The sequence below is a fragment of the Urocampus carinirostris genome, chromosome 13 (genome assembly GCF_059441175.1).
Source record: "Urocampus carinirostris isolate Australia breed hairy pipefish chromosome 13, RoL_Ucar_1.0, whole genome shotgun sequence".
NCBI classification, from domain to species: Eukaryota; Metazoa; Chordata; class Actinopteri; order Syngnathiformes; family Syngnathidae; genus Urocampus; species Urocampus carinirostris.
The window spans coordinates 32921485-32938366 of record NC_142361.1 but is presented as its reverse complement, the minus strand read 5'-3'; the positions used below and the strand labels follow the sequence as shown (position 1 = coordinate 32938366).

The 16882-nt window shown below is 40.1% G+C and overlaps 1 protein-coding gene and 1 pseudogene across 4 annotated transcripts in view; one reads left to right on the top strand and one right to left on the bottom strand.

The window, feature by feature from the left end:
* rasgrp3 (RAS guanyl releasing protein 3 (calcium and DAG-regulated)) overlaps window positions 1-16882 on the bottom strand; it is a 60558-nt gene that overhangs the window by 27268 nt on the left and 16408 nt on the right. For 3 of the 4 annotated variants that reach the window (XM_088350977.1, XM_088350976.1, XM_088350979.1), the window contains 8 exons: window positions 15126-15248; window positions 14950-15049; window positions 14770-14832; window positions 14545-14676; window positions 12123-12270; window positions 9566-9739; window positions 7523-7639; window positions 3412-3690 (listed from right to left, as the gene is read on the bottom strand). In XM_088350977.1, coding sequence (XP_088207103.1) covers window positions 3412-3690; window positions 7523-7639; window positions 9566-9739; window positions 12123-12270; window positions 14545-14676; window positions 14770-14832; window positions 14950-15049; window positions 15126-15195 — 1083 coding nt within the window. In that variant the 5' untranslated portion in view covers window positions 15196-15248. Of the gene's footprint in view, window positions 1-3411; window positions 3691-7522; window positions 7640-9565; window positions 9740-12122; window positions 12271-14544; window positions 14677-14769; window positions 14833-14949; window positions 15050-15125; window positions 15311-16882 lie in introns of all 4 variants that reach the window. The other variant, XM_088350978.1, reaches the window with a different exon arrangement.
* Window positions 5143-5280, top strand: LOC148354368 (U2 spliceosomal RNA; annotated as a pseudogene).

Below are 16882 nucleotides of genomic sequence, written 5' to 3'. Positions count from 1 at the left end.
TAAGGAACAATTGCCAAGCAGCTTGGTGAAAAAAGGTCCACTGTTGGAGCAATCATTAGAAAATGGAAGAAGCTAACCATGACGGTCAATCTCAATCGGAGTGGAGCCACATGTAAGATATCACCTCGTGGGGTCTCAATGATTCTAAGAAAGTTGAGGAATCAGCCCGGGACTTCACGACAGGAGTTGGTCAAGGACCCGAGAAGATCTGGGACCACCGTTTCCAAGGTTACTGTAGGTAATACACTAAGACGTCATGATCTGAAACCATGCATGACACGAAAGTTTCCCCTGCTTAAACCTGCACATGTCAAAGCCCGTCTTAAGTTTGCATACGACCATTTGGTAAGAGACAGAAGAGTCATGGGAGAAGGTTTTGTGGTCAGATCAGACCAAAATATAACATTTTGGTCATAATTCCACTAAGTGTTTGGAGGAAGAAGAATGAAGAGTAAGATAAAAAAAACACTACCCCTACTGTGAAGCATTGGGGTGGTAGCATCATACTTTGGGGGTGTTTTTCTGCACATGTGACAGGACGAGTGCACTGCATTAAAAAGAGGATGACTGAGGCCGTGGGGAACAACCTCTTTCCTTCACCCGAAAAACACAGCCAGGAAAACCAAGGAGTGGCTCCGTAAGAAGCATATCAAGGTTCTAGCATGGCCCAGCCAGTCTCCAGACGTGAACCCAATCAAAAATCTCAAGGAGGATCAAACTCTGTGTTTCTCAGCGACAGCCCAGAAACCTGACTGATCTAGAAAAGAGCTGTATGGAGGAGTGGGCCAAGATCCCTCCTATAGTATCTGGAAACCTGTTGAAAGACTACAGGAAACGTTTGACTTCTGTAATAGCAAACAAAGGCTACTTTACCAAATATTAACATTTATTTTCTCAGGTGTTCAAATACTTATTTGAAGCTATATCACACAAACAAATCGTTAAAAAAATCATGCATTGTGATTTCTGGATTTTTCTTTTTAGTTTAGCTCTCTCACAGTGGACATTCACCTACGATGACAATGTCAGACCTCTCCGTGATTTCTAAGTGGCAGAAATATCAAAGTTGCAGGGTGTGTAAATACTTATTTTCTTCAATGTAATACACAAAGAAAAAGTATTACTACTTTTTAGTTTATTTTTTCCAGAATATGTAGAGTACATAATATTCAAAAATTATATAAATATGGGACATTTTCAAGGTCATCATCTAACCCACAGATGTCAAACAGGCGGCCCGCGGGCCAAATCAGGCCAGCTAAGGTATTAAATCCGGCCCGCGAGACAACACTCAGAGAAGCGCAAGAGAAAAACAAGCTGCAGGTTGAAATATGTCAACTTGATCATGCCAAAGCCAGGTGCCTCGAACAAAGACACTGTAATTGTATTTATTTCTCTTTCTCGCTCTCTCTCTCTCTCTCTCTCTCTCTCGCTCTGTTTTCCACCCCTTTTCTCCCACTCTCTGTCTCTGTCTCTTTCACTCTGTGTCTCTCTTTTTCTCTTCCTTTGTTCCTCTTTGTCTCTTTCTCTTTCTGTGTCTTTTGAACTTCTTTTTCTCTAACTTCCTTTTCTCTCTTTTCTTTTTCTCTCTTCTTACCCTTTGCACTTTCTTTTCTCTTTTCTCTCCTTCCGTATTTCTATTTCTCTTTGGATTTCTTTCTTCCCCTCCCTTTCTTTTCCCCCTCTCTCACGACTTTTTATCTCTTTTGTTTCTCACGCTCTCTCCCTCTCTTTTTTTTCTTTGTCCCGCCCTCTCTCCTTTTCCCTCCCTCTTTCTCTTATTTCTTTATCTCTCTTTTTCTTTCTTTTTAATCTACTAGTCCGGCCCCCGACAGAATGTTTGTTCTATCGTGTGGCCCCCAGTTCAAATGAGTTTGACACCCCTGATCTAACCCGTCCAATAAATGAATAGCATTTTGGGTAGCACAACGGCTTTTCAATTTTGTGCTAGGATATGGGACCTTAAAGTTATGGATTATAGTTTTACTTTACCTTAAAACTTTAAAATGTTGGATTTTATAAACTGTTCATTTGTTCTTTATATTCCGGATTATGCACAATCCAAATAGTTTTCTTCTGTAATCGAATAAGCAGATTCATTTTGCTCTCATATGTACCGTATTTTCCACACTATAAGACGCACTTAGAAGCCTTTATTTTTTTCAAAAGCTGACCATGCGCCTTATAATACAGTGCGCCTTATATATGGATCAATATTAAGTCGCAAAGTCTTGCAACTAAGGCAAGCAGCTGCCGACTAGATTTTCGTCCGCGGTGTATGCTGGGATTTATATACCGGCGTTTCATTTCCTAACCAATGTGTCAATCATCATTTGAATCAGTCACTATTGGCTGAAGTTATTCGGAGGTAAAGGGGGCGGATCCTTTTTATCATTTACAGGCTCGCATAGGCTAAAGGGGCAAAACAAAGCCTGCGATTGGCCGAAAAAGATGAATGTGAATCACACGTTGGGTTGCACTACGACATAGAGAAAACATTTTTTACTATTCTGTATTTGTAAATATTTGACTCTCCTGGATTTACGACACTCACGGTTGTAAGAAGACCATGGTTACGTATCATTATTGAAGGTGATGGCTGCAAGAGAACTTAGGTGAGCTATGCGGCTTTATATTTTCCCGGTATCTTGTTTTAGAACGATCTTGATGTTTCTGTGATCAGTCTATTTTTAAACTAAATTCAATTCAAAGTGTCTATTGTCATATGCACAGTAAAGAAACCCGTTTCCCTGCACAATCAAATTCTTACTTTGCCGTCCACACAGTTACCAGCAAAAAATAAAATGGAAACTAAAATATTTAACTATTTGTAAATATTTTACTCTCCTGGATTTACTACACTCAAGGATATAAGAGGACCATGGTTGCACATTATTATTGAACGCAACGACTTCGGTGAGCTACTCCGGCTATATATTTTCCCAGTATCTTGTTTCAGACTGATCTCGATGTTTCTGTGATGAGTCTATTTTTAAATTAAACTCAATTCCAAGTGTTTGTCAAATGCACAGAAAGTTGCGAGCGAAAAAGAAAATAGAAACTAAGGAATGGTTGGCATTTATTGAATCCCAAGACTTTAACCTTCCGAATGATATTTGAAACGATGCATTTGAGTGATTGTTGACATCGTACAGACACTGTTTCCGTACATGTCTGAGACACAATGTTAAGGGGGTAATAAGTTTGACTGAGCTATCTGACTGTTTTGTCCACGTTCCCATTGTAGCGCCTTATAATCCGATGCGCCTTATGTATGGAAAATATAGCACTAAAAACTATTTTTCGGGGGTGCGCCCTATAACCCGGTGCGCCTTATAGTGCGGAAAATACGGTATTTCCTCAAATCTCAAAACAATAACTTCAATGAAGCGAAATGAAGGAACTTCTCACCGTTAGCAAATAGATGAGGTCCATATTGGGCTCCACTTGGGCCGACACGCTCTGCAACGCCACCAGCTCACTGAAGGTGGCGTAGAGCTGCTGCATCTTCACCAGGTTGAGCTTTTTGCCGTCTTCCACCCAGTCTGGGAAGACCACGTGCATGGCGATGAGGTCCTTCAGGTGCACCCCCAGGATGGGGATTTTGAAACCTTGACAGTCGCTGAAGGTCTTGCGGTAGTAAGAGTAGTTGTTGTTGGAAGAGACGAGTTCCGTCATTTCTCGCCACATCTGTGTCAGGGTGCGAATATTTTGAGCAACAAAGAACAAGTTAATGGAGGAAAAAAAAAAAAAAATCAAAGGGGTTTATTAAAAAAAAATAGCAGTGTCTACTGTTGACTCAAAACTATTTTATATTTCCCCCAATAAAGGTAGGATTTTGCAATCCTAATATTTAGTTTCATGACCACAGTTACCGTAAATTCCGGACTATAAGCCGCTACTTTTTTCCCAAATGTTCAGCCCTGCGGCTTATTCAGTGATGCGGCCAATTTATGTCATTTTTCTAACGGCCGCCAGCGGCGCTCGAGTACAAAAGGTAAGATTTAGACCGGTGGAATATATGCGCCGAGGAAGACTGCAACTTCTTAGCTTGTGCACAAATTAAATGACAGATTAATTTGGGATATTAATCTTTGGCTGATATGAGAGTCAAGGAAGATGCAGGTTTGATATCAACAGGAGGCCCCCAGTAACTCCTCTTTCTCCTCGTGGCCCAGTGACGTGATTGTTTTTATTTAGAAGAAGTCAAGCAGTTGTAAAAACATACCATGATGAGTTTCCTGTACCCTTCAAAATAAAGACTGAAAGTATGCATGTTTTTAAACAGAATCCTATAAAAGAGTAGAAAAATAGAGAATAAGTAATAAAAATAGTATGAAATCAAGTATATTCCATCAGAGCCATTTGTAACGTGAGTAATTGAGAAAATTACAAATAACTAGATGTAATATACCTTCTATTGAATTAGCGTAAAGTTACCCTCATCATGCAAATAGAAAGGCACATGAAGCAGCTTTCAAGCTAAAAGCAATCGAGCAATCCGATTAAGAAGGAAACAGAGCTATTGCCTGGAAACTTTACTTTAGGGATGACGTCTATGTGATAAAGTCTCTTTCCGACACTGAGGAAGACGACTTTGATGGTGTCAGTTTTAAGGAGGAAGATGAAGACGGTTTACCGTGATTATTACAAGTACGGTATTTTTTTTTTAACAGACCCCTTTACTGTCTTGCGAGCGTGTTGCTAGTAGCGTGTTGCTACCTGTCACAGTCACGGTTTGGGATGAAAGTTATAATATTATTATTAAAGCTTTGAAAACTCTCTCGGTGTACCGTCTTTCTTTGTAAATATGTGTAACCATGTATAATATGTATTTGCAACTGTATATTTTTGTAATGTATTTATTTTAGAGATTTATTCTGTTATGTGTTCTACGGACGAATCAAAATAAGGGGCGGAGCAAACGCGGGCTGACGGGAAGTGGAGTAAAGGTGAGACGTGTTTGTGGCAGCGGCCCACAATAGTGGATATATATTTTTCCCACCCTTACCTTTGGAAATATAGACTTTTTTTCCTTGGATTACTTTCAACGGGACCCGGACTCTGCAGGTCTGCATCAAACCTTAAGTACCGGTATCATTTTCCGTTTGTGCCGGCTGTGGATTTTGGTCTCAGTACTTTATATTTAGTTACAGATGTGGTTCTGAATTTGTATTAATGTCTTTGATTTTTGCAATCCGGAGATGGAATAGGAGCTTGCTCTGTCCACTCCACGCATCGGCCCGGTATTGCAGTACCTCCGGGAACGGTGCATTCGCAAGGCTTTAGGGCTAGGACCTTAGCTTGGCCTTTTGGCTGAGAGTAAGTGTCCCGGCTCCTAGGCTTTGTAGCGTATTATGAACTGACCGATAACGGATAATGGATAATGAATAACGAAGATAGATCAATAACCCTTAAAAACCCCACAATCGCGGGACTTAAAGTCGGGTTTGGGTTACTTTTGTGATTGTGTTACATGTCTTAATGTGGGCGCATGCGGCTTATATGCAGGTGCGGCTTGTGTAAGTACAAAAGCGGTTATCCTCTTAAAATGTGGTGGGTGCGGCTTATAATCGGGTGCGCTCTATAGTCCGGAATTTACAGTATTTATATAACTTGTTCACATCTGTGTGGCATAGAGTCCACCAACATGTGGCACCTTTCGCTTATTTCATTCCATGATTGCTAATCAACAGTTAACAATTCATTTATATTTCTTGGTTTTGCTACACAAACAGCATTTTTGATATCACCCCACAAGTTCTTGATTGGATTGAGATCTGGGGATTGGGTTGGACACTCCATAACGTTAATTTTATTGGTTTGGAAGTAGACTTTGTTCGTCTACTGGTGTGTTTGAGGCCATTGTCTTGTTGAAACACCTGTTTTAAGGGCATGTCCTCTTTAACATAAGACAACATAACCTCTTCAAGTATCTAGATAAAACTAATCCATGATCCCTGGTATGCGATAAATGGGCCCAAGACCAGAGTAGGAGAGCCATGCTCAAACCATGATACTTGCACCACCATGCTTCACTCTCTTCAATGTTTACTGGGGTTTGAATTCAGAGTTTGGGGGTCGTCGAAATAGGACAAACACGGGGGAAGAAAGCCATTTTTTCCTTTGTTTTTTTTATTTTTTATCAAAGTACCGTATTTTCCGCACTATAAGGCGCACTGGGTTATAGGGCGCACCCCGAAAAAATAGTTTTTGGTCCTATTTTTGACATACATAAGACGCACCGGATTATAAGGCGCTACAATGGGAACGTCGACAAAACAGTCAGATAGTTCAGTCAAACTTATTACCCCCTTAACATTCCCAAAGCTCGCAAAGACGCAAATACGTGTCGAGAACACGTGCGGATGCGGTGTCCGTACGATGTCACTCAAATGCATCGTTCCATCATTCGGAAGGTTAAAGTCTTGGGATTCAAGAAATGCCAACCATTCCTTAGTATCTATTTTCTTTTTCGCTCGCAACTTTACTGTGCATATGACAATAAACATTTGGAATTGAGTTTAATTAAAAAATAGACACTCCATTCCATCCATTATCTGCACCGCTTATCACAGAAACATCGAGTTCAGTCTGAAACAAGATACAGGGACAATATAAAACCCGGAGTAGCTCACCGAAGTCGTTGTGTTCATAATAATGTGCAGCCAATGTCCTCTTATATCCGTGAGGGTAGTAAATCCAGGAGAATAGAATATTTACAAATACAGAATAGAAAAAAATGCTTTCTCTATGCCGTCAGCCACGTGCTATACACATTCATCTTTTTCGGCCAATTGCAGGTTTTGTTTTGCCGTTTAAGCCTTTGCCAGTCTGTAAATGATAAAAAGGATCCGCTCCTTGACCTACGAATAACTTTAGCCAATAGTGATCCATTCAAATGATGATTGACACATTGGTTAGCCAATGAAACGCCGGTAAATAAATCCCAGCATACACCGCGGACTACTTGGCGTTTGGGGGGAAATCTAGTCGGCGGCTGCAAGTTAGTTGGAAAACTTTGCGATTTAATATTGATCCATAAATAAGGCGCACTGTATTATAAGGCGCATGGTCAGCTTTTGAAAAAATAAAGGCTTTTAGGTGCGCCTTATAGTGCGGAAAATACGGTATTCATTTTCCCTCCCTTGAGTTTTACATTTGTCCTATCTCTTTTTTTTCATTTGTCTATTTTTTAACCTTTTCTTTTTAATTTCTTTTTTTTCTTACTTCTCTTCATTTCAAAAGCAATAAGGTGCAATTTGGTCACTTTGTCTTCCGCTGTGCTTTTTTCACTCGTTTTCAGTGGCACAACAGAACACAGCAACATCTAGTGGGAAAATAATACACACTGTCCCTTTCGTATTGAGGCCTCAAACTACCACCCTGGGAGTCACATTTGGCCTCTGAGTCGTAAGTTTGAGACCCCTGCTTTAAAGCATTAACCTTGATGTTAATATTATTATTATTTTCTACGTTGAATAAAAAAATATAGCTCTCATAGATTTGCATAAGGACTTACCTTAACAACGTCCGGAGAAAGATGAGATTGCGTCTCCTTCAGACGGGAAATGGAACTGTGGCTAAGACCTCCCACCACCGCCATTAACGTGTTGAAGTTCTGCAGTTGCAGAAGTTTCTGATTGTACAAAACAAGTTTTTAAAATTAGAACGTCTGAAACACGTTAGTCAACTAACATACCTGTCAATCAATCATTTTTGCCGTACAAAGTACGTTTATTATGCATTTTAAAGCGTACGACGTACAAGAAAATCTGTACGGAAAAACGCAAATTCGTCAATGATGGGTACCGACTATATCGAAACGGCAAATCAATCAAGTCAAACGAGTTCGCCGCGGTAGCCTCTATCTCGGTATCGTTTTTTTCGTTGCAAACGAAACGAGCGGTTTGATGCTACTGTGCGCATGTGTCTGCCGCCTGGGGATTTCCCATCATGCATCATTCTGTGGTAGTTGTGCAGTGAAAGGAAGTCCGTCTCTTTTTAGAGAACCGGCTTTTTCGGCTCAACTCATTAAAGAGAGCCGGCTCTCAAACGGCTCACTTGCTTTGATGCATTATATTACGAATTATTATGTTGTAAAAAGAAGTTAAGAATAAAAGGAGGAAATGAAAAAAAGACAGGTTTGTGGTTATCCCTTTAATCAGTGTATTACCAACAATAATTGAATGCAGAAAATGAATTCATAATTTCAATAAGAAAATGTATTATTCTACTTACCGTATTTTCCGCACTATAAGGCGCACCGGGTTATAGGGCGCACCCCGAAAAAATAGTTTTTGGTCCTATATTTGACATACATAAGACGCACCGGATTATAAGGCGCTACAATGGGAACGTCGACAAAATAGTCAGATGATTCAGTCCAACTTATTACCCCCTTAACATTCCCAAAGCTTGCAAATACGTGTCGAGAACACGTGCGGAAACAGTGTCTGTACGATGTCACCAATCACTCAAATGCATCGTTCCAAATATCATTCGGAAGGTTAAAGTCTTGGGATTCAAGAAATGCCAACCATTCCTTAGTTTCTATTTTCTTTTTCGCTCGCAACTTTACTGTGCATATGACAATAAACACTTGGAATTGAGTTTAATTTAAAAATAGACACTCCATTCCATCCATTATCTGCACCGCTGATCACAGAAACATAGAGTTCAGTCTGAAACAAGATACAGGGAAAATATATAGCCGGAGTAGCTCACCGAAGTCGTTGTGTTCAATAATAATGTGCAGCCGTGGTCCTCTGATATCCGTGAGTGTAGTAAATCCAGGAGAATAAAATATTTACAAATACAGAATAGTAAAAAATGCTTTCTGTATGCCGTCAACCACGTGCTATAAACATTCATCTTTTTTGGCCAATTGCAGGCTTTGTTTTGCCATTTAAGCCAATGCCAGCCTGTAAATGATAAAAAGGATCTGCCCCTTGACCTCCGAATAACTTTAGCCAATAGTGATCGATTCAAATGATGATTGACACATTGAATAGCCAATGAAACGCCGGTAAATAAATCCCAGCATACACCGCGCACTACTTCGCCTTCGGGGGAAAATCTAGTCGGCGGCTGCAAATTAGTTGGAAGACTTTGCGACTTAATATTGATCCATAAATAAGGCGCACTGTATTATAAGGCGCATGGTCAGCTTTTGAAAAAAATAAAGGCTTTTAGGTGCGCCTTATAGTGCGGAAAATACAGTAATTCTATTTGCATGTATTTTTTACTTCTACAGTGAACGTCCGAGCGACTTCATTTTTAGACTTTTTTATAATGAACCTCATTCATGTCGAGCAACTCTCACAACAAAACGTTAATTAACAATATATATGATATCACGAAACACATGTACAATATTACATGTTAAACGACATAAATAAACACGTTTGAAAAAATATATGGTGTAAGGGAAAATACGACAGTTTGTAAGGGCATGGAGGTATGCAACTAATAGTATTCCGGGTTTTAAGACTTTAAAGCATTTTCACGTGAAAATGCGGGGAAAAAATAAAAATGGAAAAACATGGAAGCTGTGGAAGCTTACCTGTGCCACATGGATGTATTTGGTGATAACTTCTGCCCTGGTTGGAGGCGTCAGCTTGCTTAGCACCATAAGTTGAACCCACTGTGAAACTCCATTGAACAGAGCGATTGAACGTTCCAGTGTTGGATTGTCGACCAAGCAACCGTGGATCACGTAGCTCTTATAATCCAGGAACTGAACCCATGATAGAAACAATGGAATGTTCTTTTTCATGTCTGGTCAAACAGGGTTGGGTAGGGTTACTTTAACTTGATTACTTTCAACTACTTTTGGATGACTCCAATACCAAATATGCTAATAAAAGACAAAAGAAACTAAATATGAATAAAAGTACTAAATTTTGAGCAGGCTTGGGGAGTAACAGAATACATGGACATTGTCAAGCTGTTTGGATTTATTTTCATTTTGTTTCTGTCGCATTTTATGTTCGTTTTGCCAGAGATCAAAGAGATCAAAGCCAGGAGAGAAAGCTTACCACGTGTTGTGAGTCATCATTTTATTCATATTTAGTTTCTTTTGTCTTTTATTAGTATATTTGGTATTGGAGTAATCCAAAAGTCATTGAAAGTAATCAAGTTAAAGTAACCCTACCCAACCCTGTTCGCATTTTATGTTCGTTTTGCCGGAGATCAAAGAGATCAAAGCCAGGAGAGAAAGCTTACCACGTGTTGTGAGTCATCATTTTATTCATATTTAGTTTCTTTTGTCTTTTATTAGCATATTTGGTATTGGAGTAATCCAAAAGTCATTGAAAGTAATCCAGTTAAAGTAACCCTACCCAACCCTGTTCGCATTTTATGTTCGTTTTGCCGGATATCAAAGAGATCAAAGCCAGGAGAAAAGCTTACCACGTGTTGTGAGTCATCATTTTATTCATATTTAATTTATTTTGTCTTTTATTAGCATATTTGGTATTGGAGTAATCCAAAACTCATTGAAAGTAATCCAGTTAAAGTAACCCTACCCGACCCTGCATTTTATGTTAGTTTTGCCAGAGATCAAAGAGATCAAAGCCAGGAGAGAAAGCTTACCGCGTGTTGTGAGTCATGATTTTATTCATATTTAGTTTCTTTTGTCTTTTATTAGCATATTTGGTATTGGAGTAATCAAAAATCATTGAAAGTAATCCAGTTAAAGTAACCCTACCCAACCCTGTGATCAAAACAGGATAGCTCAGGGGTCGGGAATCTTTATGACCCAAAAAGCCATAAGAGCAAAAATATTTTGATTTTATTGTACATTTTAAGACAAAATTCAACAAAACCGCCAACATTACTCTCCAGACGAACGCCAATTCTTCAGCGCATTTGATTTCACTGTGTGACGTTTGATGGTTTCATAAAATCGATGAAATAATAACAGAGCCTGTGTCCCATATCAATATGAAATACCATTTAAAATTAAACTCCCTCACACAATTAGTTAAGAGTGCTGACGCTCATTTTGACTGTTATTTTCGTCCCTAATAACGGTTTCAAAACAAGGGTGCAAGCAAAGTTCTTTTGTAAAAATGTCACAAAATACTGCAATGAGAAGGATACCGTATTTACCTTCAGTGCACACGACACTGGAAAAAGGGAGAGAGAGTGCACGCTTCCTGTAATTCTGGATTAAAATGTTTATATTTTAGTAAAGAGTGTGTAATTTCGTTTTGAATAATGGTTTCAAAACAAGGGTGCAAGTAAAGTTCTTTTGTAAAAATGTCACAAAATACTGCAATGAGAAGGATACCGTATTTACCTTCAGTGCAGACGACACTATTTCTCTTTGGATTTCTTTCTTTCTCTTTCTTTCCCCCTCTTGCTATTTCTCTTTTTATCTCTTTTGTTTCTCGCGCTCTCTCTCTCTTTTCTCTCTCTCTTTGTTCCCCTTCGTTTCTTTCTCTCTGTGTGTCGTTTTACCTTCTTACGCTCTCTCTTCCTTTTCCTTTTCTCTCTCTCTTGCTTTTACCTTCTCTCTTTCTCTCCTCTTTCCTCTCCTCTCTTTCTCTCTTCCTATTTCTCTTTGTATTTCTTTCTTTCTCTTTCTTTTCCCCTCTCGCTATTTCTCTTTTTATCTCTTTCATTTCTCACGTTCTCTCTCTCTCTTTCCTCTCTCTCTTTCTCTCTCTTTTTACCTTTCTCTCTTTCCTTGTCCCACACTCTCCATTTTTCTCTCCCTGTCTTTCTCCTATTTATTTTTCTCTTGTTTTCTTTCTCTCTTATCGACTAGTCCGGCCCCCAAGAGAATGTTTGTTCTATTGTAAGGCCCCCGAGTTAAATTGAGTTTGACACCCCTGATATAAAGGATTATTTAACAATTAACAGCTAAAACTGGGACACCCAGACTGAGGTTAAAATTGAATTCTATATATATTGGTCGGAACCCTTTGATACACTGTATCGACTGGGTTTTGCATGTTTGACAATCGGCTCAGCATCAAGAAGTATATTTAAAATATCACAAGTCCTATTTTATCTCTAAGCCGGATGTACTTTATGAAAATCCTAGGTCCCGACCATGGCATAGCTGCTCAAAAAGAAAGACGAAGCAAGAATAACCATAGTAACGCTCATACCGAAATCCTCCTGATGGACTTAAACTCCAAAAAAGTCAGATGTTCGGCCAGCTCCATTGGTTCCAGGTGATCAAACAACAGCGAAGCTTTGCCTTTCTTCACTTGCTTTTTACGTTGCGTCAACTTCCGCATCCAGTCGTAAGAAGGACTGCAAAATAAAAAACAAAATAAAAACAGAGTCTTACGAACGGTTAGGCAATGGGATTGTTTTTGTGTGAAAATGAGGGACTTGAACAGTACTTGTTTTTGTATTTAGAGCTTAGTCATTTAAATATGGTGATTGGTGAAATTTAAATTTGTGAGCCCTTTAGTGTTGCCTGTGGTGTTCCGCAGGGTTCAGTACTTAAGCCCCTTCTTTTCCGCATTTACATGCTTCCATTAGGTGACTATTCGCAAGTATAATATCAGTTTCCATAGCTACGCAGATGACACTCAAATATATCTTCCGATGGAGGAATCTGCCACACTAAATTGTGGAAATTTGGAGGCCTGCCTCACTGAGATAAAAGAATGGATGCCACTCAACTTCTTGCGCCTTAACTCTGAAAAGACCGAAATGCTAGTTATTGGTCCATCTAAATGCCGTGACTTGTTCTCAAAAACTGCTCTGGATATTGACAAACGTAATATCACCCATAGTGTCATAGTGTCTGTACTTTCAAACACACGCTAAGGTTTCTTCGTTTTCCTCATGTTGAGGTTTTTGAGTTTTTCCTTGCCCTCATGAAGGTTTTAGATCAGGGGATGGTGTCATAATAGTCTGTGGTTTGTAATAATCTGTGGTCTGTGCAGCCCTTTGAGACTCTTTGTGATTAAGGGCGTCACAAATAAACATGACTTGACTTGAGTTGAATATGAATGAAAATCTTATTTATTCCGGTGGACTTGGCATTTTAAGAGTTTTAATGGCATTAAAGGCTTTTATTTTGAAAAAAATCAATTTGTTGATTGTTCATCTATACCAGGGGTGTCAAACTCATTTTACCTCAGGGGCCACACGATAGAACAAACATTCTCTCGGGGGCCGGACTAGTAGATTAGAGAGAAAGAAAAAGAGAGAAAGAAATAAGACAAAGCGAAGGAGAAAAGAGAGAGGGTGGGACAATGAAAGAGAGGAAGGGAGAAAGAGAGAGGGAGAGAGAATGTGAGAAACAAAAAAGATATAAAGACAAATAGTGAGAGAGGGGGAAAGAAATAGAGAGAAAGAATGATATCCAAAGAGAAATAAAAAGAGAGAAAGGGGGAAGGAGAGAAAAGAGAAGGAGAGAAGGGGAAAGCAGGAGAGAGCAAAAGAGAGAAAAGGAAAAATGGAAGAAAGAGCAAAAGAAGGTAAAAAGACACAGAGAGAGAAAGAGACAAAGAGAAACAAAGAAAGAGAGAGAGACACAGAAAGTGAAAGAGAGAGACACGGAGAGTGAGAGAAAAAGGGAGGAAGAGAAAGAGAGAAAGAGAGAGAGAGAGAGAGAAGAAATACAAGTACACCGTCTTTGTGAGAGGCACCTGGCTTTGGCAACATCAAGTGGACATATTTAGACCTGCAGCTCGTTTTTCTCTTGCGCTTCTCTGAGCGTTGTCTGTCTCGCGGGCCGGATTCAATCCCTTAGCGGGCCTGATCTGGCCCCCGGGCCGCATGTTTGACACCCCTGATCTATACAAACGCTCCCCTACTTACGAACATTCGACTTATGTGAAACGATAGATAAGAACATTTTTTCCGGGATGTCGAAAAATATCCAGACATTCCTGTAAATTAGATTTTGTATTGTGTGCATCTTTTTCTGAGTAGAGGACAGTACTGTAGTGACTCTTTCTGCCACTGTGTGGCGCTGTGAGAGGTCACCCAGCATCCTCCCTGAAGAAGAAATCCGGCTTCTACTTCCTGGTTCGTGTGTAATCATAACAACGTGTACTGTATCTCTAGCACACTAAGAACGTTTTTGTTTAATATAGCGTGAATCCATTCAATGTTGGTGTAAAGAAGAGTTCCTTTTGAAATGAAAAGTGGAATAAGAAAGCTTGATGCGGTAGAGAAAATGGCTGGAACGCTTTTTTTCGGCCACTTTCTGCCACGGAGGAGGAAGTCGCCTAACTCTTGAAGCTCATCTTGTTATTATTTCCATAAAGACCCCTGTCCACCCCATATAATCAGTAAGACTTGAACTTGTTACATGGCAAAGACCAAAGAGCTGTCCAAAGACACCAGACACAAAATTGTACACCTCCACAAGGCTGGAAAGGGCTAAGAAACAATTGCTCAGCAGCTTGGTGAAAAAAGGTCCACTGTTGGAACAATCATCAATCGGAGTGGAGCCCTATCCAAGATGTCACCTCGTGGGGTCTCAATGTTTCTGAGGATGGGCTATTTTGAGATGGGTGGCATGAAGGTACACCACACCTGCTTATCAAACGTCTGTCAACTTACATGGTAGAGATGTCGATAAGTTGGAAATGCTCCTCACATCCCAGCCTTAAAGCCACTTCCCGGAACTCCTCTGTTATTCGAATGAGGCCCAGGTCCAGATCGAACTCGGCAGGGAACGTCCCGATCCAATACCTGCTTGGCAAATGAAGCTCTCACATTTGTGTAGCTACTGTAAAGATTTAGGTCATTGTTCCTCAAATCCGTATGCGCACGTTGGCTTCTCACCTCATTAAGTAGCAAATCTTCAGTCTGGTTTTCTGGCAGTCGTTGTCGTTGCAGTCACGGTATGTGGAACGGGGTTAAAGAAGTTTTTGGTGAGAACATAATTCAATCTGCTTCATCATCTTATATCAAAGAGGTCATCACGGTCTTAGAGTTGAGCAACCTGATGCACTTTTAGGATATATCATGAGGAGCTTTGCAGCCAGTTCTGAGGATGAAACATACCAGCGGTGCATCAGCAGAAGAACGCGAGGTAGGTTGGTCTGCAGCTTTCCCGTGTCATCTTTGAAGACCAAAAACAAACCAAACTTGCTTTGAGACCTTTGATGTTATCTGGGGATAGTATGTGAGGAACTCACCAAATGCATGGATGCATTCGTTGAGGAGAGTGTCGAGAGAAGCCGCCTTCCCCAGTGTAGAAGATCCCATTTTGTTGGAGATGAAGAGGAATCGGTCAAACTTGTGCGCCAGTCAAAATATTCCTGAGAGGAACAGATGTTCATAGAGATGTTCCTCCATCACCCGGATCTGTCTATTGATGCATCTGTCCATACATTCATTCAACCAGGTATCGTCAATACTTTCCTTTGATCCATTATCCATCCATCTATCCACCCATCCATATCTACCTTTCTCCGTTCCTCATCCATCCATCCATCCAAAACTGCCTACCTCCCTCCATCCACCCACCCATCAATCAATCCCTATCTTCTGCCCTTCATCACGCCATCCATCTGTAAAAACTTCCTTTTATCAATCTATTGATCTAATAATTCATCCATCCACCCACCCATAACTACCTCTCTCCCTCACATCCTTACCTCCATCTGTCTGGCCATCCATCCATCCATCCATCCATCCATCCCTCTATCCATCCATCCATTCATCCAAAACTGCTTACCTCTCATCATCCATTCATCAATCTCTACCTGCCCCCCTCCATCCATCCTGAAAACCTTCCTTTTATCTATTCATCCATCCCTCTATCCACCCATCCATAACTATCTTTCTCCCTCCCTCATCCATCCATCTATCCAAAAATGGCTACCTCTCTCCATCCATCCACCCATCAACCAATCCCTATCTTCTGCCCTCCATCACGCCATCCATCCATGAAATCTTCTTTTTATCACTCCATTGATCAATTAATCCATCCATCCACCTACTCATAACTACCTCTCTCCCTCACCCCCTTACCTTCATCTGTCCGTCCGTCCGTCCGTCCAACCATCCATCCATCCAAAACTGCATACCTCCCTCCATCTATCCATCAATCTTTACCTGCCCCCCTCCATCACACCATCCTCCCTCCCTCCATCCATTCATGAAACCATCAATTTATCAATCTGTAGATCCATTAATCCACTCATCCATCTATGCATCCATCTCTTCATCCATTTTTCTATCCATAAACCAAAAGCAACAACTTGTCCCATTGATAAATACTTGTTCCCATTTACCGTGTTTTCCGCACTAGAAGGCGCACCGTGTTATAAGGCGCACCTTCAATGAATGATATATTTTAAAACTTTTTCCATACATAAGGCGCACCGCATTATAAGGCGCTATAAGTGCATGCTGGTTTAAGATCAGGTAATTGTGCAATTTTGTAATTGTAATCCTGTGCAGTCCTTTGAGACCTTTTTGTGATTAAGGGCCATATAAATAAATGTGACTTGACTTGACTTGGCTACAGTAGAGGATGTAGTTACGTTATGCAACCATTAGATGGTGCCGCGCTAAAGGGAATGTCAACAAAACAGTCAGATAGGTCAGTCAAACTTTATTAATAGATAACAAACAAGCTTTCCACAATTTCATTCACTACCAAAATGAATAAACAGCTGTTTTATTATTTTCTCTGAGGTAAAGCATTTTCGTGACCCATCTTTAACATCTTTGAACAACAGCAAGGCATAACATTTTACTTTTCCTCCATTTAGTTAACACGCAAAAAAACGTCTGATACTGTTATGGTAAATTAAACGTTAGCGCAATCGCAATATAGTGACACTCGTAATGTGCAAAAACAATAACAAGTGTAAAACAATAACAATAAAGCAATAACATAAAAACTGTAAAATGTAAAACGTAAACAGCTCATCCTCAGGCTTCT